Source organism: Dicentrarchus labrax, unplaced genomic scaffold, assembly GCF_905237075.1.
Source record: "Dicentrarchus labrax unplaced genomic scaffold, dlabrax2021, whole genome shotgun sequence".
NCBI classification, from domain to species: domain Eukaryota; kingdom Metazoa; phylum Chordata; class Actinopteri; family Moronidae; genus Dicentrarchus; species Dicentrarchus labrax.
This window is the reverse complement of record NW_026136702.1, coordinates 11,219,676-11,244,434: the sequence shown is the minus strand read 5'-3', so window position 1 is coordinate 11,244,434 and position 24,759 is coordinate 11,219,676. Positions and strand designations below refer to the sequence as shown.

Below are 24,759 nucleotides of genomic sequence, written 5' to 3'. Positions count from 1 at the left end.
AAACAATATGTTAAGTAGTTAAAAGTGGCTCCACCTTGACTATCAATTACATTAAAATGTTGCTTATGTGTTAATGCATCTGTATTAATAATTGAATAATATCATAATATAACAACCACATAGACAATTCTGCATAATAAGCACCTTTAAAATGTAACCTAGAAAGTACATTGTACATTGTTTATGTAAAAAGAAGATTTTTAATGCAGGACTTTTACTTTTACTATTACTTTTAAATACGCTAAACACGTCTCCCACCACTGAAACAGTGCTGTTTGTCTCTTTCTCAGGTGGACAGGCTAAAGGCTGAACTCATGTACGAGAGGAGGACTAGTGAGGAGCACCTTTCGCGATTTGAGGATGAGAGGAGGGTGTGGCAGGAGGAGAAAGAAAAGGTAAAAAAGGAGGAAGGAGAAGATTTAGTTTTGTTTTATTTCATGGTGATCATCTTTCAATCTTTGTCATTTTCCTTCAGTGTCAAATTTAAAACCTCACTGTCATCCTTCCTCCCTCCACTCAGGTAATCCGCTACCAGAAACAGCTGCAGCAGAACTACATACAGATGTACCGTCGAAACCGGGATCTTGAGCGAGTGATGAGGGAGCTGAGTCTGGAGCTGGAAAACAGGGACATGGAAGACTATGAGGTCCATAGTGGCAGCAACGACATCCACTTTGAGGAAATCACCGCCACTGAGATCTAAAAACACACACACACACACACACACACACTTACAGTCACAGTAATATGTGCACAGAAACATGGATACTCACAAAAGAGGATGTAAACCAAACATTGAAATCCAGGACAAATACTGCACTATCTACAACATGGCTTTACCAAGACCACTGAGCGAGCACTCACCACTTGTCACTGTCAAAAGAGAGATCTCCCAACGGTGCATTCTTACTTTCTGCGGACAGACATGAAGTCCAGTAAATCCTTATAAGGTGTCCCTCCTGGCGCTTTTAATGGGTTTTATTCCACTACAAAGCCAGCACAAAGACTTCTTCCCTTCTGTGGGAACGAAAGCAGTAAAAAAAAAAAAAAAGTGTTGCTTTCTCAAACCACGTTGAAATCAGGGTATTGAAAATCGTCGGGGAACTTGAAGCAAAAAAATGTTACTACGTGCACAGCAATCTGGTCAAAGCGCAGTCACACGTTTCTTGGTAGCACACAATGTTAAACACCCGGCCACCAGCATGCATGTAATGTTGCATCATGACAAACTTCCCATCAAACACCATCACTACTGGCTGTTAATGACGACCTTGTCAACCCCAACTGGTGCTCATTGGCGACACAAACGACAACCGCCCCCAAAAGTCCTCCAAGCAACTGCTAAAGGGAAATGAACACCAAGTATTACGACATCTGCCGTTTGTACTTTATGGTGTTTGGAGGATCAGCAGTTAATTTAATTTTACAATTTCTAAAAGGATTGACGTATTTCCTCAGCAGTGTGCAGTTAAAAAAGAATGTATTGTGACTGTTATCACTCCAGAGAAATGCAGTATAAATGGTCATCACCTGAAATCTGCTCATCAAGGGAAACATGGTATAATTTTGCACAACTTTCCTGCTCTCTTTTGTTCCGGCTGTCTTTCTTGCGAAGCAAATCATCGAAGTTAAACAAAACCACTTTGGACATTTGTTTCTTGGTTTGCTTACATGTGGACATCCTATTCTGTCATTTCTGGCAAACGGCAGAGGACACAGAAACCAAACGATGGAAGGAAATGCTTTATTTGAACGCTGCTCATGTTTTCTAGACCACCAACAGTCATGCTGTTGCGCTTGATCAGTGTTTCACCTCATTTAGACAATGAAGCAAGCTCAGACATAAACATTTACATTTTACAATAATGTAGCACTAGGAAGCAGACCGTAGCATGTGAGATATCACCAGGATGCTGCTGATTCTCCTCTTTCTCTGTCTTTTCTGTCTTTCTCTGTGTGCTCTCTCTTTCCATCTGTATCTCTGCTTCTTACTCAACTATTTTTATAACAGTGAAAAGCACCTCAGCAGCCGGTAGGAGGAAAATAAAAATGGAGTATATTCTTTCGGTGTGGTCGTGGCGTCGCTGAGAGATTTAAGCCGGTGTTTGAACTGTAGGCATGCCTGTTCAGAGTTTCCGTTTATTCCCCTCCATTCCCATTAGTGCTCTTTATTTAGCTTTTGGCAGCCCAAAGCCAAATAACACTTTTTTTCAAGTCTTCCTAGTCTCCCCTAGACTATAATCTTCACTGACTGCTATACAGGTAACAAGACTGGCATGTCTGCATGTCTTTGTTATATGAGACTTCAGAAGAAGCCTGTTCAGATAGCGGTGAGATGAGAATTTGCAGATGCAGTGGCTCCAGCTCTGAATGTCCTCAAGGCAGGTCGGCTGTTGAAGCCCTAAATATAAACCGGAGAGGAGCATGTTAACATTTGAAGCTGTGGGTTGCTCTGTTTTCTCACAGTATATGCAGGGCTGTGTATAACACTGAGCATGGCGGGTCTCTACGAAAATAAAAGTAGTAGGCTGAGAAGTTTTATTTTACAAAGAGTCTATATCAAGGAATAATAGTTAAATGGAAATCTATATAATGGAGGAGATGTTGTATATTTTTTTATATATAGCACCTGAAGATATTTTGTTGTAGTACTGGTATAAGTGTGGGTTTAATATACAAAGTATAAAGACTTCTATATATATATATATATATATATATATATATATATCTACCACATACCAATATTTCAAATGATGGATCAGTTATAAATGGAGGCGGCAGCATAGACAGAGTGCACCTAATACTGTAATGCATGAAAATATGTTTACATTATATAATCTGTGTGACACAAACATACACTCTAATGACCAAACTTTGCAGCTGATAAAACTGTTTGGAGCTTTTATTCTGGGCTCAGTTTTGACCCGTTGTCTCTCCATTTTGATTGATCTTTCATTTGAGCATCAGTATCATAATATCACACCGGTTCATCTTCAGTGTGGGGTTTTGTGCACGTCATTCATTTATAAATGCATGAGACAGGTGATTTTCGAGTGACTTCTTCATTAAGTTGAGGTCGGAGCTGATGCAAACCAAGAAAGTGTTATGTTTCCTGTATTTGGAAATCCGTAGAACCCCTTTCGGAAAATGCGATCAGTATATTTGATCAGTCTATGTTTTGCATGACATTACCACGTCCACTGTGGTTTGAGAATATTAAAAGTCTGCACTGTGCATAAATTGTTAACGTGTAGCCATGGGAAGCAATTCTGAATGGAAGAAGTTGGCTTTGTCCAATGATATTCAATTGGTTGACTAGACTGTTATTTACTCACCACAAATGCAGCACAGGTACAAATTAACCACAAACTTACTCCCTCAGTGATGAGTACCGCGTGCATCCCGGACATCCGTTTTTTCCCTCATATCTCAGTTTCATCGTTGCATAACCGTTTTCTGTGTAAATATGTAAAACACTAATAGTATAACAGAGTGACATTGTCTTTTATTTAGACGAAATATCTATTTCAAATGTAGCCACTGTGACTAGACCAAAGCAACGTAACACATTTCTTTTTTTTGTGGCATTTTTCTCATCCTTTTGTGTGCATTTTTTTTATGTTTACTTATGTTGTGTCTTCAGTAATTCATAAAGTATGTAGTTGTCCATGTATATTTTTATGTGTACATTTCTTGTACAAATGACTGTGTTTTTAATTAAAGAACAAGTTGTCACACCTTAAAATGTTTATTTTACTGCTTTTTTTTAGCTGAAACACATCAAGAGTGAACAAAGTATACTGGCTGGGCATTTATTGCATTAAAGTACTTTGAAATAACTCAAAGGCATATCAGTTTCATCTATAAATTTAATTACATGTCTGAATTGAAACATTTCACCTTGAGCTTTTCTAGCACATTAAAACCAATGTTTGGGTAACATTTATCAGTGTTTTCCCCACTGCAAAAGTAAGGCACTATGCACACTATATTCCAGTTACCTTGCTGCCATATCTCCTCCACCCTACTTTGATTTAAACTGTGCCACTGGCCTTCATGTCCTGCATTTCTCATTGACATGTTTTTCCAACTCCTCCACATGTCTGCATAAGCTCAGTCCACAGCGTGGTGTAATTAAGCCTCTAAAGTGGCGGATTGGTCCAGAGCACAAGCACTTCTGCCAGAAAAATACAGCACAAAAATACTGAGCAGCAATTTGTAATAATCCCCCCAGACAACCACTAAACCCAAACTATCAGTTTTGACATAATACAGGGGTTTAATCTGGGTATAAATCTATAAATCTCATAACACAGTCTGGAGTAATCTCCCTCTGGCAGGTCTGCAGAGCTGCTGGACTGAGATGTTCCAACTGAAAAGTGCAGACCACTGGCTCCACAATTAGACAGTGCTTAGAGGTCACGGAAAGGTTGCCATGTGTCGAACAGTGGCACAATTTCAACCAAGGAGGAGTTCATGGACCACATAATCTTATCATAAAACACATATTATAAATTACATTATTACTTACTTCTTCTCCAGTTAATGTGCAATGTATGCGTTTAGTAAAATGTCTGCTAAAAACACTAAGAATGTTATAAAAGTTGTACAGTTGCAACATTTAGTATCTTACATTTAATCGTAGCAAAAGTGATTTATTACAATCTTTATCCTGATAAACAAGCGGCTGTGTCTGTCTTAAAAACCTGTTTCAACATGTTCACCTTTCTCTTTCTCCCACTACTCCCATGTCTTTCATAGGAAAAATCTGTGCATCCAATCCTCTCCACCATGACTGGAGATCTATCTCTCCCATATTTCCTCTCGTGGAGTGAATCCTGTTGTTCATTCACTCCCACAGGAGTTTCAGGCCTTTGTGTCCGTTATGCCCGAGCTGCAGTCTGGCTGTGAGCCACACTGTGAGGTTAGTCAGCAGTCCTCCTGGGGCTGGTGGGGTTGGTATGAACTTTGGGGACCTTGACCACAAAAACCATCGGGTCTTTGGCCTTGTTGCTGAACGCACGGCGAATTACGTCTACCGCGTGCTGATGAGTCACACCTTGCAGACTCTCGCCATCCACGGACAACAGCTCATACCCTGCCTGCGAATTCAAACACAGGTAAACTGTTTAAGGTACAAAGTTTAACATGCAAAACTCTCTGCAAACATAGACTAAGATTAATTATTATTCATATTTCATGATTACATATATATTTGTATCTTTTGTCTTCCTCTCTGTATCTCTTTTTCTGTAGCGATCAACAACATTATAGACGGTTTCTGTAAATCTGCAGTGATTGCGATTCCCTTAGCGGGAACTTGATTTATGCCAGAGAGAATTGGGGCTCTCCCGTTACTTTAATATATTCACAGTGAAGGCCGTCACTAGAGCACATATAAAGTTGTTCAAAAAAGAACATACACTGAGACAACCGCACACACAGCTGGGACAGTTTGCTCAGTGTTTCCTGCAGGATGCGAGCAGAGAGTGAAAACTTTGGACCCCCGAGGAGAGGAACTTCCTCTGATGTCATCAGCGCTTGCCAAGGATGCACCTGCCTCATGAGCTCAATCGCTGTGAAGGTTAGCAACACAGACACGCAAGGCCGATGGCCATTGTTGTATCTCCACCAATCACGTCTCTTTCCCTTTTCCTTTCCACTCATTAGACACAAATATATTTTCTCCTTATTCTGTCATGGGCCAAACATATTTTGTTTGTATAGGACAGCGGTTCTCAACCAAGTGATGTCCAGGTGTCCATTAGGGGGTTCTAGGGGGTCTACAGAAAAATGGGGAATATTTTTATCTCACTATTATTTCACTGACTAGCAGTTTACCCGATGAGAGAATGTATAAGAATAACTTTTCTGCTATAGGTTTCAAACTCTTCATTGTTAATCTACCAATGTACAGTATAGACAATTATGGAGTGACTAAATCAGATGTGGATCCTTGAGACTAAATATTATTAAATACGGGTCCACAGCCTGATGTGTATCAATTTGAAAGTATTTGACACCAAAAAAGTTGAGAACCACTGATGTAGAAGATTAGATCTGCTGCCCTGTGTTTGTTCTTACAGCTCACGCAGTCTGATGTTCACCAATAACCTTATAGCCTTCCGTGAGAACAGTATCAAAAGATTTAGATCCATTTAAGCAAAGAGGAGATTAAAGGTGCTTTTTCATTTTTGAAAAGTAATTTATTTGAATTAAATAGATCACAACCTAATCTGCCCCATCCTCTTTACGGCCATTTATGGAGCACATTTATAAGGTTTCCTCTTTTTCTAGCCAATGGACATCACGATCCAAAAATAACATGGACTGTAAAAATTACTACAGCTTCAGGATCAGCGAATCGTTCATAATGTGGTTTACCAGGCCATTACAAATGAATCACACTAGATTATTTAGATAAGGTAGAGAAAGGAAGAACTGACTCTGTGTATTACGTATTCTAAGTGAAATCTCTACATACACACAAACAATAGAGGTGCATCTCATTATAGATGCTAAAATTATTATTAAATCTATCAAAAAAACATATTAACTCATTTACTTCTAGTGATAAAATTTAAGCTAGTTTGGTTTTGAGATCTGTCCCTGAATATTTGCCAAAACAATTACGGAGGGGAATTAAATTTGTATTATTTGTGGTGTTCACAGAATTAAAAATGTACATTTAACCAGAGAGTCTACAGACAGCAGTGCTCTGAGCTAAATGCTAATTTCAGCATGCTAACATGTTCATGAACTTAGTTAAGCTTGTTAGCATGCTAACATTTGTTAATAAACACAAAAATAAAATACAGGCTTATGCCATTAGTTTTCATAAACCAGTTGTATTTCACATATTATAATTTTGACCTGATGATGGCACCAAAGGAAAAGTTAAAGCATCACCAAAGTCATTACAATCCATCAAGGAAGATGTTAATGTCTGTATCAAATTTAATTTCAATCAATCCAATAGTATTTCATTTAAAGCCACAAATTCAAACCTGCTGATAGATTAAAAGTCAGTCACCAAAGCCCACACATTAAATAGGTGTGTCCATTCAGCTGTTACATGTTTTCCACGAACTCTTACACAGCTGGTTAAATCCAGGCTCATGACACACTCTTGTCCAGATATCCGCTGATAAAAGCAGGTGGCAGAGTCTGATGAACAGGAAAGTATATGCACAAATGGCAACACATAGACTCACACACAACAACATTCTTCACTGATTATATGTTATCATAAGTGCGGGTCGAAGGAAACAGGATGCATGTTAACACTGAGCTGAGCCGGCCTCACTTCCCTCTGCAGAGTAGGACGAGATAGCCCTGAGTCAGGGAGCTGATACGGACGAGCTGACATGCCTCATTGGGAAGTGAGGGGCAGGGACAATAGATAGCACTAGGTGCAAGCCAGTAGCCATATATCTGTGTCTGAGGCTACTACCCTATATCTTATATATAGCTTGTGGCATATGGGATGACAATGTCAGTATATAATATTCTGGAAGTATGTCCATTACCACTATTATATTTAACAAAAAATGCTCGGCTTATGCATGCTTATGCACTTTTGACCTTTCCCATTATTTTGCACTAAATGAAATACATTTTTAAGAACAGAATTGTGTTTTTATTTTAATTGTATATGAGGGGGTAGTTTATGATATCTTATGGGCCAGATTATTTTAGGCTATTCATTGCTAATTAGCAAATGTTACAGTGCTAACTCGCTAAACTGAGTCTGCGAACATACGTTTTTCATTTACTTACTAAACCTGGTTATTATGAACAGTATACTGATGTTAAGATTTTCTTTTCCTTTTATGTTCTTCTTGTTCTTGTGACTGGGTGCACAGCATGTGTTTGTGTGTGTGGTGCTTGTGTGACTGTGAGTGCAGGCATGTGTGTGTAAGCGGGAAGTTCTTAGAATTTGAAAGTCTGAGCAGATACTGGATCCCCTCTATGTTTGACACTCCAATCAGGCCAATTAGACCTGGTAGCAGCTGTCAATTGATAGCTAGCTGTTAGAAAACACATGCAAATGAACCCACACAAACAGGCCTATTATTGCAGGTATACATTGTTTAAGACAACACTTAACACACACTTCTTTTCAAGTATCTTAATGCAGGTTTTGTTCAACCGCTACATTTCTGACTCTAGTCGATGTGGTTAACTGTAGTGAATGTGTGTGTGTATCATGTGTGTTTAAGTGAACCAGGCCAAGATCACAGACAACTGTTAAGTTACTGTGCAGTCAATATATTAGCAATACATTAGCAGACCAGCACCTGTGTACCTCATCAATAATGGAGGCGATGGGCTACTTGAGATGGCTCATCTCCTCTCCACTCCTCATTGCACACCTTCAACCTCTCTTATAGCAACAACCACTCATAACCACAGGACAGATGGTCTGACAGGTACTTACAATACACTTCAACTAAGGATGGACATCATCTGCTTTAAAATCACGATGTTATGAAAGAACAAAAGTGCCATAACTGCTCACCTTCAGAGCCTCATTTGTAGATGCAGCTCCTCCTGGGAAGATTTTCTCAATCTTTATCATGGGCTGGACTCTAGACTCCATACCTCCAGAGATACTAATACCTGTAAACACACAGGAACATCATTAAATAATAAAGTGTATTCTAACTAGTCAGCATTTAACTCAATTCAGTTTAGTAGAGTAAGTGATGCCCTGACCTCTACTGGTGACGTAATAGATATGGGAACACATTAAAATGGACAGCTTAACAATAATAATTTGGCAGTTTTTATTCTACACGCAGCATATTGAACAAACATGGTTCACAGGTTAGGAATAATAACAATTTAACAGTTTAAATTCATGAACATACATTCAGTTTAAACTTAAATCAAAGTACAAAATGCATGTGTTTCTGTGTTGTACTCACCCAGCGACTGCTTGGCCTTGGAGATGGTGACAGTGTGGATTTCATACTGCTCAGGTGGCAGAATTGCTCTTCTTTTCACACCATGACCATTTTGTGAATGTCCGTTTACCTGCTGACTGCTCCCTCTGCCTGTGGATGGACTCTTCTCTCTCATGGGCTCAAATACATCAGCCAAAGGGGTTCTCCCTCGCCGCTGCGAAGGAACACGTACGCTGACCTCTGTGTAGCCCTCCTGCCTGCTCAGTCTGCCATCTATGCTGTCAGGACTCGTCTCCCTCCTTGCTCTCCCACGGCCGTTCCTCACAGGCGACCTCCCTCGTTCAGGAGCCCCATCTCCTCGGTCAGACACTGACAACAAGGAGAATTGATCATGCTGCAACCCCCCATTATCTCTTCTGTTTGGGGAGCGATGGGGTTGGCGCCCACGTTGGGTGCTGTGTGGGGATTCTATGAGGAAGGAGCTGTGGGTGGGTAAAGGGCTCAGGGAGCGGGAGCGCACAGTAGAGGAGATGTAGTTGTCTATAGGTACATCCAGCAGAGGGGTGAAGGCACGTGACGGAGGTACATGACCTGACTGTTGGCTGGACAAACGTAATCTCTCCAACTCCTCAATCAACTGACGGTCCCGCAGTGTGTCCTGGACCGGCTGGAGGTGGAACCCACCCTTGTAGTCTGGACAAACAAAAAAAGTTCAGCTTTAACCATGAAAAAGTAGAGGTTTCTTTCAGTTGTGGAACTTCTGTAGAACTTCTGCATATAAATACAGATTTAGCATTGCGCTCCTATAACACTGTCAGACTCACGACAGACATATTTGATATTTTGAAGTGAATGTTGGGACAGAGAAGAATAGAAAATAAAAAGACTACATTCTCAAGGACAACAGCAATATAAAAGATCAAAAACATACAATTTTACTGTCACATGGTGATAAACTGTTGGGACAAATGGATAAAATAAGCATTCTCCTGACCACTAAAGGCTCTTTGAGATGACACTGTCAGCTTATATTTATTATTTGTTTGCAAAACAAAAATATCTATTTTTATCTACGTTTATCTTCTTTTTGTGAGGCAGAGCACCAAACTGAGTGCAGTAGTAATGTACCTCTTACAATATACAACTTATCATCCCAACAGGACCAACTATAGTTTTTGATAAGGTTTAATTCAACAGTGTGTTGAGAGGTTAGGGAGTCAGATATCCAACGGGATAAAAAAAATGTCCAATTCTGCATCTCTTGCGATACAATGTTGGCTATCTCAGCCCTCCAAAACACTGACAGTGATGCCCAGTCAGCTTCATTCTGCTCTCATAATGCTGACCCTGTGACCCCTAACCAGTGACTTTAGTAAGTGAGATGGCTGCAGTGGGTCTAAAGTGAGACCGTATTGATTGTGTCTCAATGACTCTTGAATGGGGAAAAGGCTAAAAGCATCTCTGTATTGTTGAAGTGTCACACTGGCCAACCAGTCACGTCTCAGTCCTTTCTGTTGGCCACAGAGATGTAACACAAGCCTCAGCTTCATCGCAGGCGCAGGAAACCTGAGATATTTTGTGCATGGCGATGTGTGTGTGTGGGTGTTTTATATGTGTGTTGGAGGGGGGGTATGTGTGTGTGTGGAATGCCAGGGACGGGATATGGTCTGTGATATGAGATCAGGCAGGAAATAAGTGAGATGAGGGAGGAAAAGTACGAGCAGAAGGTTCAAGGAGACAAAAGGTGAGAGGTTTAAACCCCTTTCGTATCTCATATTCCTCTGGGATTAGAGAAAGGCCAGCAAAAGAAAGAAATATGGAAAGAGAAAGGGTGAGAGGAAGATACAGCCTGTGTACCTGGGACTGGGGTGATGAGGTGACGTCGAGGGGTTCCACTGCGAGGGGATCGCAGAGCTGGAGAACGCACTAAGAAGAAATAAACAACTAAAGATATATCACAGATTTTACATACATTTCTTGGCTTTGTGTATTCTTACCTGCTTTTTCTAACTTCTATAGTTCTTAATCTTTTGTTTCTTTCATGCAAACAGGAAATTGGGCATTAATGTCAAGCTGTATGAATACAAATATCTGAAAAGTGATTCTGCTTACCAGAGCGACTCTTGAGAATATCGTACGCCTCCAGCTCAAAGGGCATGACCATGCTGTCAAACCGACCCAACTCAGTAGTAGGCACCAGCATTCTGCAGAGGATATGATTAGTTAGGTTAACTCACATATATATTAACACATACTTATATGGTATGTATATATAAAAGGAGTGATATACATATAATATATAATATACATATAGTTTGTGTATCTCACCTTATTTCTCTGAGAAGAAGCAGCTTTTCTGGCCTGTCCAAGATTGCTAAAAGGGGGCGTACTAGGTCCTCAATCACATTGTCGGACAAAAACTGAGGGAAAGGATTACACAAATTAGAGAAGAAGAATAAGAAGGACTTCTAAAGGGGCACTCCGCCAATTTTTTACACATGAAGTATCTTGGATATCATGGCTTGAGATAGAAAGTCTGCATCACAAGCTGAATGTGTGAAGTTTGACAAAAGTGGGAAATGTAGGATCCACTGTTTCTCAAGCTTGACCCATATTTCAGACTAAATGTCAAGTTATCTGTGCCTCTGCTGCGTCAATTTTTACAATTATTTAAAAAATCTGTCTCCTGTGAGCCCCCCAACCTATGGACCAAAGCCAAAATATGCTTATTTAGATATGACAGTACATTTTAACGATTAGGAGTTAGTTTGTCTTCTGATATGTACATTAAATATTCACTTTTCTAAGAACACGACAACACTCGGCTGTTTTCAGTCTTTGGTGTTTAATTACTGCATTAATAGGTGAGTCATACTGTGCTCTAAGTAGACTCGATATCCTCTGGAGTGGTGGCAAAGGGTCGGCCAAGGAGCTGATCCCCTGAAATTGACCGGTGAGTGTGAGATGGGCCGAGAGAGACAAGGGGATCAAATGATGGCTGATATTTGATCCTAATCATAAATGACAGGCCAAATCCGTCTTTTGTCACAGTCGCTGCCAGACACATCTCTCACTGAAGGAGACACAGCGACACAGGGAACAATACTGCACACTTAAGTCTGTAAGTAGTCTGGCTGATTTTCATTCAGTGGGAGGAAAAACACACAAAGGACAGTGCCACTGAGGTGTTGGAGATGGTAATTTTAGATCTGGAACTCACCCGCCGACAGTGTCTCATCACAGCAGCCACCTCATCCTGGATGAGCAGTTTCTTTGCCATGTCCTCCACGTGCTGCAGGGTCTCTAGTCGGTGGAGTGGGCTGCTGTCTTTAACCCCAGCACGAGATTCCCTCGGGGAGGTCAAGAGCTGGAAGGGACGACCCTGCTCCTTATCTGAAGAATTAAAGTGAAAACTGAAATAAACAAAATGCAAACAACAATATCTGCAAATGGCATGAGATACTTTTACTTTTTTCTAATGGAAATAAACCAGTTCAAGATTTTTCTTGGATTATTAATTACCTTAGTACCTTAATACTAATGGTGACTAATTTCAATAACATTCTCGAATCTAATGAAATGACCTTACACACACCAGTGAACACTGAACATCTCAGTGGCAGATTTTTTTATTAGTTTGTCTTTATTCACCGAAGCAGCATTATTTGATGTAATGGTTATTTTTGGAGCATATACCATGACAGTGCACAGATTTTTGAGAAGTGTGCAGTAAGTTTTTCATTCACAAGCAACTCCCACATGGACTTAACACCACAAATACTGTTATAGTGGTGAAACATCTGCCAGAAAAGAACATGTCTCCTTACATACTTTGTTTGACAGAAGCTCAGAAAATGAAATCTGCATCTAATAAGTCTAAAAATGTTTCTAAAACAATATTTTAATTATAAATAAATATAAATAAATAATTATCCTCCAGAAAATGTAGCTCTTGACATATAATTAATTATCTCACCTAGAGCACATAACAAACAAATAATTAGTTGTAGTAGTCCTTTGGTTTAACTCTGCTACACATAAGGTTCCACACTTAGTTGTTTTTCATGGTACATTATGTTCTTAATTTAAGTCTGTACCAAACATCAACAGACCTTCCTTCAATCAATTAGCAATGAGCATCATGAATGAGTCTTTTTAGTGAGGAGGTTCCACAGCTGAATCATCTCACATCTATGTCTGATATTTGGAGGTCCACATCCCATATCACCACTGAACACCAAAGCTATTGTAAACTTATGAACTCCCAGAAATGAGCGAATAGCTCATGAAACAGGATACTGTATTTTACTTAGCATGGTTCCAGACCTCTAAATCATGGCCCGTATCTCCACTTAAGCCACATTTTACTTGGTGGGATGCTGAATATGTGCCTGGAAAAAAAAATGTGTCCTGTGACCACGCCCTCACCTTTGTCAGCATGGTGAGATGGTGACTTGGAGCGACTCTTCTCTTTACGGTCTTTCTTAAATAACAGGTTGACAAAAGTTTTAGATCGCTGCAGGCTGGTTTTACCATCTGTAGAGCGCTTCTCCTTCTGTTGCCTCTTCTTCTTCTGTCTGTCCTCTAAAGGTGGAAAAAAAAAGGACAACATAATATGCAATCCTTCTGAATTAACATATGGATACACTCCAGATACCAAATGGGGGCAGATCACATATATCAACACTTGCTTGGAAAACCCACCAAATGAAGATATTTTAACTCAAAAACATTACATTATTGAGGCGCATTTGAAAAGCATTGAACAGAAATATCTATAGATTGTTTTATTTACAAATCTTCATCAAAATCATCTTTTGTTCATTGAACGTAAGCCTATAACTTAGTCTTAAATGTGGCTGGCTGTGAAATATGAGTGTAACAAATTTTAACAATGTGTGTGTTATGTAAACGATTAAGAACAAGTAATTTAATTAAACAAACTTAACTAAACCTAACTAATCAAGAGCAGGCAGTTACATGCCATATTTGCTACAGATATATCTGCGAGAATAGGACATTCTTCAGCTCTATGTATGGTGTTGAAAACATAATTCATTAGGCTGCTCCATTTCTTAACTGTAACAGTGGGTGATACACACTCTCCGCTATGAATACAGACTGTTCATTTCTCTTCCAGTCAGCTCCTCTGTTCACTGCAGTAAATCTGCCACTGTGTAAAGTAACACAGTAATACTGATGAATTGCAGCTACACCAACCTGAGCACACCCCCATCTATTGAGGACACTACAGCGAAGTGCTCCAGCTTACATAACAAATGTCCAATCAGCCCTGGGCTTTGCCCCAAGCCCCCGCCAGGTCCTGGAGGTATGAACGGGCTGGATAAATTAAAAAGGAAAGGCTAATAACTCAACAGCACCGCCAAGGCTTGGATGGATATTTCTACATATGCTTGTTCTTATTCATTTCTCAACAAGTGAGAGTAAAGAGCAGTGATTAATCATGAGTCTGCGTTAACTTTGTGCTCTTGGACAAATTCTGTCTGGAGCTTAAATCAGCCATGTGGAGCTTGGATGTTCTTGTTTACTTCCTGGAGTGACAGAGGGATGAGGGGTCATTAAACTGACTGATGCCCTGCAGAAAGATCTCTGGAGGGTGTGGGAGTGGATCTCATTACACAGTGAATGCAGGTACTGTCACAAAAATCAGCTCAAGGACTAAACCTGACTATGGCTGCAATACTCACCAGGCCATGATTCTGGAAAGGTTTGTTTCTCAACTGAGATGGATGATAGTGCCACTATAATCAACAACCACAATACAGAGCATAGGCTGACTGATAATGGTCACTATGAACTTTTGTGATCTTCTGACTTTTCATCTAACGGCATTCTTAGGTCAAAATTACTTTGATTTATGACCAAATGCCATAGAAATTAAGCTGCATTTCCACCACAGGAACTTTCCCCAGGGACCAGGAACCTTGAAAGGTGAAAGGTGGGTGGGGCTTGCAGCGCTGAACATTTCTGTTTGGTCGAGGACTCGCAGCATTTAATTCCAACCACCATTTTTTAAAATCTGCAGCAGCATACCAGTTTGTTTTTTGTTCATTGTGCTTTGACACTTTAACATGGAGTTATAGAAGAAATCATATGACAGACGGACCGACAACGAAGTCCTGACATCATTGAACATTTATCATGTGTGTAAAATAACAACCGTCACTTTTAAATATGTCAGCAAACTAATTTGCCTAATCTTTGTTGGTCTTTAGACCGCCGTGGAAACGCAAAACAAAAACAGGCTGAAGGAACCCTTTTGTTCCTTGAAAAGTAGTTCCTGGGATAAAAACGCTGATGCTGTTAAAACTGCAGAAAAACAATCAGTGTCATACATGTTCATGCTCAGGAAGATAGTTTCTTACATCTGTAACCATTTTTTTCACCTTTTCTCCCAACATCACATATATCTCTATAGCAACCCGAAATTTACCTATGTTTACATCATCCTCCGACAAATAAACAATGCAATATTGCCACATATTGGTTTTCTTTATATTGACCATTACAGCCTCACAGAGCTGCAGACTCAAATATGTACAAATATGTCTGATAAGGGCCTTGAATTAGTTTTATTGTGACCAAGATATCTCCTCGATATTTTGCAGATTGAAAAAATAAACATGTCAGTATTCTCTGTTGCACAAGCTATATAATAGGAATAACTGTTTTGTACTGTAAATTAATATTACACCTACATTTATAAAGCAACCTTATAGTCACAGTTTCACTCCCCTTACAATCCCTGTGACCCTGCAGGTCTCGTCTCACCTGACACAGTGATGTGGCTCTGGGAACGTCTGATTGGCTTCCTTGGTCTGCTCAGGGCCATCAGTGCTTCCGTTTTAGGTGAGTGTTTCGCTACTTCCTGGTCCCCAGATGACAGCGTCCTCGTCCGTCCGTGCCCTCTTTCTGCAGCTCCTCCCATCTCCCTCGGTCCTTCACCTTTCCCCCGTATGACTGTGTCCTTCAGCAGAACTGTGGTACCTACAGTCCGTCTGGTTTCTGTGGCAACCAGCCTGTCGGGGTACGACCCATTAGGTGAGGGGTGGTCCAGGTAGTTTGGTGGGTGGGGGTCAGTCTGCATGGCGGTGTCAGCAGTTCGCTCAGCGCTGCTTGGACGCCGGGAGCGGTCCTCGGTGGAGATGGCGACGTCTACCATCTCCGAGCCAAAGACAGGAGGGAAAAGAACCTGGGAGAGACCACTGAGGGAGCTGAGGGGGGTGCTTGAGGACAACGAGGAGGCAGAGGAGTTTGAGTCTGAACACTGGGAGGATGGTGCGGGGGCCCCATTAGCCACTGTAGACAACATTTCATAATCAGAATGAAGTATGGGGATTAGTGTGTGATTAAAATATTACTGTGCAAGAGCAATACTTTATGAAATTACTATATTTGAGTACAACAAACAGAAGCTACTAGATTACACACTGAATAAGATTTGCATAGGAAGCTTCATTCTCTTATTTTACACAGACAGCTTTGTCGGGATAAAAACCTGTCTGCCCTCCTGTCCTGTTAATCCTCTAAACTTTCAAGAGACAGAACATGAACCAGGAGTTCTTCTGTTTCTTTTTTTTTTTTCAAAATGAAACTCCAATGACTCAAAATGACTCTGCATCTTGACCCAGTTGCCAAGTCGTGCCCTGTTCCAGACGACTGAGCTGCCTTTGAGTACACTGAATTAATCCCTGGCTGTGTTCAGAAGTACTCATATCAAACTGAAAAAGAAGGAATTTGAGTCCAGAGAAGAAATTGAATGACAGGGTTTTAGAATGAGCAGGCTACATGTGGCCAATGTTCCACTTTTTTTTTTATATATTTCTGAGTCCAACATGTGGCTGTGCAAATGAAAATGAGAAAGAAAAAGAAAAGGTCACTAGATCACATGTTCATTACTTTGTTCTCTAATATTTAGTGAAGGCAATTCCTTTCACTCCACTGTTCAAGTCATAATTTCTTTTAAAAACTAAACCTAAACACTATCTCTATCTTGTAAAATCGCATTCTGTGATTAACACACTTTTGGAATAGTTAACATACGTTTGTCGAGCCATCCATATTCTGCTACCATCTCCTTGTATGCAGGATATCTCCCAGCTTCCTGTTGAAGTGCAAAAACATGAAATATTCAGCTAGAATATAAAAAATAAACAAACTACAAATTGCACACACGTCTACACTTGATGCTTATAAAGTAGAATCTCTGTTTCCTTGACGTAGGGGAGTGAATGTCTGTATCAATGAAAACCAAATAAATCAGGGGGTCGTCAAAGTCATTAAGATTCATCCTCTGGTCCCCATGAATGTCTATACAAAATGTAATGGCCGACGGGACAAGCAATCATTGGTCAGACACCTACAGGTGGTTATCTTCTTCACAGCAACATAGCCTAAAACTGTTTTTTTCCTCTATTATTTGATTTAATATTCATGTTCTTTCATATACTGTATATATACATTGCATGTGTTATGTCAATGTGAATTACTTTGTTAGTTTGTTAAAATAAGTCCTTACAACAAATATCCATGATGTCATTATAGCTGAAAAGGGTACATGTACACGTGTTGTGGGTTGTAATGGGTATAAAGGGGTACCATGAAGAAAGAAATCAATATGAAAGAGTGCTGAGGTTTACAAAGGTTTGGACACAACTGCTCTAGGCAATGTTTTTAAAGGAATGAGCCATTTTGCATCAAGAATTTGTGTCCAATAGCCACTCAAGTCTATTTTAAGGGATTGTGTCAACAATACACTACTTAAGAGTCAATGAGAAGACACTCAAGGTTACATCTACAATTTTCCACAGAAGCCTTGGATGCCCAAGTGTTCAGTAACTTAAATTAACCTTGGCTCCACCATGTGTGACCACAAATGGGTCTAATACAGCACAGAAGGAAGACATAAAATTAGGCTTTCTGTTGATTATAACCTGATCCCTGACTGCCTTTGAATAATGAACGTAGTCCCTGGCTGTTTTTCACACGTGGAACCTGAGATCAGAGGAGTAAAATGAGCACGCAGCAATGTTTGAGCGAGCTGAGTGAGCTCACAAACACACACTCAAACACACTGCACAACACACATATGCCCATTCATACACACAAACATACACACAATTCCTTTATCTAAAAATTACACAGGTTAAGTGGCACGGTCTTGCACACATGCATGTGCACACAGACACACGAGGAATTCAAGGGCTGTACGCCAGCTGACTGTGCTTCCCTCCCGAGAAGTGCTGGTGTTGTTTAACACGCTGTAACATTTATTATTGTGTCACAGCACTTAAAGCACCCAATCAATTGTTATGTGTAAACCTGAGCAAATGGTTAACCCTGCCATACAATACTGCACCACAGTGTAGAGGACAAAGGGGAAATTATTTCTGAAATAATACTTTGACCTGTATTAACTGATTTTTTGGACACTTAAAGGCGTACTATGCAGTTTTCCGGTTTTGTCAAACAGCTACCCCTAGAGTCGCTGCGGAGTACTTGTATTTAACGTAAACTCGTAAATACCACTCACCAGAGCCATCTCTATATACGACTCTGCGTCTCTGCACTCACGGCCTGATCCCCTCCCCCCTGTATACCGGTACATGTTCAGTAGGATGGAAGCCTACTGAAGACTCTACTGACCAGGTAACGTCTGAGTGAATGCCTGCTAGTGTCTTCCATAGAGGCTGCTTCTTATGTTGTTGATATATGTGACGTCGCGCCGTAAAGCAATTCGTGATTCTCACGAGATTTGGCGGGGCGCCACCTTTCAGACTTGCATTGCTGGTTCTGCCAACGGTGTCCCTCTCCAGCTTTGCTATCGGGATGATTCGCTATACTACAAGTTCGTTTACCATCGACATGACTTTGAAGCTGTTATATTAAGGTAAAAATCTTGCATAGTGTGCCTTTAAGGACAACAATCTGTCACAACAAACAAACAAACAAACAAACAAACAAAAAACAAAAATATTATATATTATCACCTTATGAAGTTGATATAGTGAGAAGATTGTTGCTTATTTACACATCCAGCCGACATGGACCATCAGCACTTGTTTGGAGTGTTTCTGTTCACCAGATGAACGTATGACCAGTATGCACTCTCTTTTTATCTCTGTTTGGTTCTCCACAAACTCCTGAGGGAAATATCTGACTGCTAAAGCTGCTAAATTCTCCCACCAGATAAAGATAAGCTTAGTCTGTCTTCTGTTTGTTGCTAAGCAGGCAATGTACAGTGGGGTATTTGACTGAGGTATGTTTTACGATTATCTGCTAGGTTAAGTTTTTGTTTTTGTCTATGAAATCTGGTGGTGAGTGATAACTGTATACATGCTGTTTCTGGTTAAACAAAAATTATCTTACTCTTTAGGTTAGATAGGTCGATCTCTGCATGGATCCTTTTCATAATGTTGTCAGACACAGAATAACAATCTGAGCCTGTGAGTGGCAAACAAGCACTTTTAGTGGATGTACTTTGACTGGCGCATTTGTCCCCAAGGATTAGCTAACGTTAAATGCCCCCTGTAGCAGCCAGTTTTGAAGCTTTTTTCTCTTCTAATTTCGTGAATTACGAGTTTGTTTCAGCCATACCAGAGTTTGTAATTGTTGTTGGAATAGTGGAAATAAAGAAAAACCTTTTTTTTTTGTTTCTGTCAAGTTTGAATTAAGTGTGTTTTATGATCTGGGAGGTACAATTAATGTTTTTGTCAAAAGAGTCTGGTTGGCTGTGGCGCTCACTCATTTGTTTTGGTATGAGATGATGGTGCTGCAGACATCTAGTCTGAAAGTCGTATCCAGCACCTTTAATATAAAAAAAACCTGTTGAATGGGGCAGCTTTAAATTTGTCTCTCACCCTGATGGTCAACATGACATGGGTGTGGCTCTTCAGGACCTCGACTGCATTGCTATGTGTGATGTCATCAAAGCTGACCCCGTTGGCTGCAAGGATCTGATCGCCCATTTTGATGCCATGCTGTTCTGCAAGCCCACCAGGGTCCAACCTAAGGAGAACATGTGTAATGGCATTCAGACATAAACAAACAAACACACACACACACACACACACACACACACACACACACACACACACACACACACACACACACACACAGGAGATATAGATGTCTATTCAATCTGAGCTGTTTAAAAGTTTAAAATCATACCTGACTTCTTATATCAAGTATTTATTTAATTTTCTACTCTGCATTTTAAGTATTGGTGTGTAGGATTTATCTAGCAGTGAAGTTGCAGATTGCAGCTAACTCAACACAGCTTGCATCTGTTTTTAAGAGTGAGAGTGTGAAGTAAGTAGGAGAAACTATAGCCGCCATGAAACTCATAAAAAGGACCTATCTATAGCCAGTGTTCAGTTTGTATGTTCTTGGAAAAAACGTCAAATTCTAAGACAAAAACACAAATAATCCTATATTCAGGTGACACTAATGAAAACATACATAGTGCAATAATTTAATTTAACTGCTAATTTCTGCTGTCATTCATCCACTGTATAATAACACAATGCCATATACAGTCCTATATATTTATCTATATTTATCCTCTATACAGTTCTCTACATTTATTTTATTTTATTTATTTTACTTTTATTCTTATCTCTACTTTCTATATGTAGCTAAGAGTTTATTGTTTACTGTTTATTGTTTACTTTCTATATTTAGATAAGAGTTTATCGTTTATCTTTTTACTATTTTTTTATACCTCTTTTATTTTCTATACAACTGTTTTGTAAGCTGCTGGAAATTCAATTTCCTTGAGGGAGTCATCCCAAAGGGATCAATAAAGTGAAGTCTAAGTCTAAGTCTAACTCTATACCTATGAATATTAGATTCCATTTCTGCAAGTAGATCCTCCTAAAGGTCACACACTGGATCTTTATTTATGAAATCTTTATTTTACATTTATTGGATGTATTTTTATCTCACTCACAATTAGTGGTGTATGTTGTGTTAATGTTTGTCTTACTCACAGTACAAGCTCATTAAAGCAGCTTCTTAACAACTTCTGTTGTAATGGCAATACACAAACTGCCACAGCTTTCTAACTGAAGCCTGGTTGCTTTGATCTAATGCAAAAAGAGAGTACGATGTGATGTTTATTTCTTGTGGAAAGATTATGTTTTCATTTGCTCCCCACTATCCTCTTTCTTGCTCAAGGACACCCCGCCAGAGGGTGGGCTGAACCTGGGCTCTACCGCATGCACACAAAGCACCAAAATAAATGTTTTTCCTCTAACGATGACAGCCTCTTCAGGTGTAAAACAAGCGTAAGCTGAACAAGTGTTTAACAACACTTGGTTCATACTTAGAAACATAAATTCCCAGTCCGAACTCTTTGCCTCCTCTGATGTTGAAGCCCAGACAGTAGTCATCTGAGGTGGTGAAGAGATGTACGATCCTGCGGAGAGCGCTGTCTGAACTGGACTCTGACGGTGTGCGGCCGCTCTCCTCCACCACCATCCGCCTGTGAATCAGATCCACCCTACACACACACACACACACACACACACACATATGCAAAAGAGGACATACATGCGCACATGAAAACATTCACAAATAGAGTTTTCCATTTTCTCCTGATCGCTGTCAGTATCGGTTAATCAAATAGCCATAAAGGTCACAGCGGTAATCCATCCACTGCTGCCACATGAAACCAAGATACAGTATATCCCAAAAGAAAGATAACAAGTGTGAGCTACAGTCAAGTGACAATACTTCACAAAACAAGAGCCATGCAAAGGTCAGTGGTGGTATCAACAAGGTTGTAGTGTGCACAGTGTATACAGTCACACTAACTGTTTGGTACAGTTGTTGAATAAACTACGTAGTGTAAATATTTAATTGTAGATTACATGATATCATTCACATTGACACAACCTCTACTCTGAGTCTCACCATGTGGTCTTCTCCTTTGAGTAGCGGATGCCGGGGATCTTGCCCACTCGTCTCACCACCATCCTCAGCCTGTTGTTGCCCGTCAGGACCTTCACAGCGCTGCTCATGGTGATGCTCTCCATGCTGACCCCATTCACCTCCATCAGCTTATCGCCCACAGTCAGCCCAGCCTGCTCTGCAGACACAGGTGGAACTCAGCATGATACACAAAAGAAAATGTCACATGGAAACCACATGACCAGATGTAAGCACGCTGACAAATAAGCTTGCAATCACAGTGAGAAACACACACACACACACACACACACACACACACACACACACACACACACACACACACACACACACACGCACACACACACACACAGACACACACACACACTTCTTCCTAACCTGCAGAGCTGTCGTCCTCCACCTTGCTGACAAATACACCGAGTCCATGTTCAGAGCCCCCACGGACACTGAAACCCAGACGCCCATCTGGACTCTTATCTACTGTCAGTGTGTGAATGTCTTCACTCTCATCCCCTCCTGCAAACACACAAAACACACGGTCATGTACCCATAAAGGTCTGCACATTCTCACAGCCAATTATTGACAAGGCCTGAGGCACGAGAGAATAAGGTTTGAAATTCTTGATGAACAATAGAAATTGTTATCTGCAGATCCATTTTCTCAATTACTGTGGGGTGAAGAGTACTGTAACGTCAATATGTTTGCAAATACGTTGCACTAATATTTAACACCTGTAAATTATTATGATTTTATTGTTCCTTCTTTGCTTTTGAAAGGTTTTCAACACTGAGTCACTGAGATATTCATACCTGTGTGGTATTTACTTATTATTTACATTATCGATCTGCCAACTCAGTTAATTGATGAATTGTTTTATATGTATGTGTATATGTGTAGTTTCCAGATCCAAAAGGGACGTCCTTGAATCGTTTGTTTGGTCCGATCGACAAGGTATTCAGTTTACTATTATAGGAGAATAAGACAGCCAGCAAATATTTCCATCTTAAGAACCAGAACCACTACATGTTTCTGATATTAATAATAAATAACCTCTAAACTCTGATCCAAACTTAGACTTATAACTGACTGAGGGACTGCTGCCCCTGGCACTGTGCGTGTTACCATGGCAACAGAGGACTGTCTTCATGTGCCGGACTCACCATCAAAAGGTGTGTTGATGAGAATGACCCTGCCCATTGGTGAGGAGGACCTGCGTCTGTGGCGGTGCTGTTTCTTCAGCATGTAGCGCGTGGTGCTGTGGGAACCCCCAGTCTGGCCTCCATTGTTGAAGTGGGGGTGCCCCCCTCCATTTGTCATCTCCCTCCAGCCAGAGGGGAGAGTGGAGTGAGCCATGCTATGTCTCTGGCTACTCTTCCCTTAGTCATCCAGACAGGAGGATATCTGGGGTCTGCTGTCAGGATGGAAGAGGTGCAGCCTGGGATTTGGGGAAAGGTGGTGAGAACCTGGAGTTTTTTGCACCTGCTGGTTCAGAGTGGATGATAAAACACGGGAGAAACTTACAAAGCTGTCGGTAAAATCCCCGATCTTCACTGAGACCAGTTTCAGGCCATAAATAAAGCCTAATAAAAGAATCCAAGATCCATGTGAGAAAATGTAACATAGAAAAACTCAAAGTTAACACAGTTGAATGAACAAACTATATCTCATTTTTTTAAAAAGATGGCAAAAAATAGCGCTCCATGATTGAACTGTGGACTCCTACTTTTCTTTGTAGATTAAAGAAGTTGGTATAATCCACTCGTTTCGTTTGCAGTCCCTGAATCCATCTCCATAGAGCCCACGGTGCCTGTTTCCCCCTGCTTAAGCTGAGACGCTGCCGGCCTGTCTGCAGAGAAGTCAGCAGTGCATGGTGATTCCCCTCGGGTCATGTTTAATTAAATGGATATCTGTTGTGAGAATATGCAGTGATGAGTAATGTGGGCTCAGAAGTTGCAAGTGGAATAAAAATAAAAAAAACTCTCTTATTTTAACACAGTTCTCACCTGGAAACTTAAATATAAATAAAAATAAAAATAACTAATTGGGAACTTCACCAGTGGGTTTTTCTGTCAATCAGCACCTTGGACAGCGATTAAGAGATAGTACACATAAACAGATTGGCCTAATTTATTATCTCTTAATTGTTATTATCAATATATTTATTCACGTTAACTAACTGAACTTCTGGACTACTTGTTGACATTGTCCCGATCGGTGTCGTTAGACTTTAACACGGTCTGAACTTGCGAACCTTGAACAGGTGAAACGTTACAACACGCCTGTGAAACAATCGCAACGTGATGGCATTGCGTTTAAACTAACGTGAACTAAAGTGTGACAGCGTTACCTGCCCGAGTCCATGATGTGCCGGACGAGCTCCTCTCACTGGCCCGTCTCCCTGACGCATTATCGGACACATCCGGAGTATTAGTGCCACCTCATTTGTTCTCCAGGTGACCATTATTGTCTTAGGAGGTCTAAGCCTTTTACATAAGCCCCTGCAGCTGTGCAGCCATTAGCGATGGACTAGTGATGATTAAGTACACTAATTGCACTACAGTAAAACTGACTCAAGTCTTCTCTCGTGTCAGTCTCCTCCTCCTCTTTGTCCTCGGGTGAACCTTGTTATTATAAATGTGTTAATTAAGCCCATATTTGTCTGTCAAACTTTCAGAGAGGCGCCTGTGGAAAAGCCGATCTGCCTGACTGCCCCCGTCGTGCCTGTGAGATGGCTAAACAACCCCACCCGGTGGTCAGCTGTGTTACATCACAGCCTCTCTGCTGATCACACTTAATCTCCAGGGAATTGATGGTCTCATATTAATAGCAGTCAATACAGTGTATAGCTAAACAGGAACAGGTGACCTTGACCTTGAATGTGTGATTTTTATTTATCTA

At 40.5% G+C, this 24,759-nt stretch overlaps 2 protein-coding genes across 5 annotated transcripts in view; one reads left to right on the top strand and one right to left on the bottom strand.

Annotated features, from left to right (window-relative positions):
- Positions 1 to 3,745, top strand: part of lzts2a (leucine zipper, putative tumor suppressor 2a) — a 44,788-nt gene extending 41,043 nt beyond the window's left edge. For both annotated transcript variants that reach the window (XM_051426585.1, XM_051426574.1), the window contains 2 exons: positions 291 to 395; positions 521 to 3,745. In XM_051426585.1, the coding sequence (XP_051282545.1) occupies positions 291 to 395; positions 521 to 703 (288 nt within the window). In that variant the 3' untranslated portion in view covers positions 704 to 3,745. The remainder of the gene's footprint in view (positions 1 to 290; positions 396 to 520) is intronic.
- Positions 3,746 to 3,832: 87 nt separating this feature from the next.
- Positions 3,833 to 24,548, bottom strand: pdzd7a (PDZ domain containing 7a). Of its 3 annotated transcripts, XM_051426559.1 has the most exons (18): positions 24,209 to 24,548; positions 23,585 to 23,768; positions 23,383 to 23,441; positions 23,022 to 23,296; positions 22,239 to 22,376; positions 21,846 to 22,020; positions 21,256 to 21,432; positions 19,790 to 19,937; positions 16,974 to 17,034; positions 15,702 to 16,229; positions 13,338 to 13,493; positions 12,130 to 12,302; positions 11,238 to 11,329; positions 11,022 to 11,113; positions 10,767 to 10,835; positions 8,931 to 9,602; positions 8,522 to 8,622; positions 3,833 to 5,102 (listed from the first exon to the last, which is right to left on the bottom strand). In XM_051426559.1, exons 4-18 carry the CDS (start codon positions 23,212 to 23,214, stop codon positions 4,926 to 4,928), a joined length of 2,952 nt encoding a protein of 983 aa, XP_051282519.1. In that variant the 5' UTR covers positions 23,215 to 23,296; positions 23,383 to 23,441; positions 23,585 to 23,768; positions 24,209 to 24,548; the 3' UTR covers positions 3,833 to 4,925. The 3 variants fall into 3 exon arrangements, with proteins under 3 accessions (XP_051282519.1, XP_051282510.1, XP_051282501.1); XM_051426550.1 differs by lacking the exon at positions 23,383 to 23,441 and having other exon boundaries at positions 23,022 to 23,343; XM_051426541.1 differs by lacking the exon at positions 23,383 to 23,441 and having other exon boundaries at positions 23,022 to 23,340.
- Positions 24,549 to 24,759: the final 211 nt, after the last annotated feature.

Coding starts and splice junctions, on each gene's coding strand:
- pdzd7a (XM_051426559.1), bottom strand. CDS start 23,214: ATGGCTCACTCCACTCTCCCCTCTGGCTGGAGGGAGATGACAAATGGA. Junction 17,035..19,789: donor ATGTCATGTTGACCATCAGG/GTGAGAGACAAA, acceptor GCACTTCAACAG/GAAGCTGGGAGATATCCTGC. Junction 11,114..11,237: donor CTTCTTCTCAGAGAAATAAG/GTGAGATACACA, acceptor TATCCTCTGCAG/AATGCTGGTGCCTACTACTG.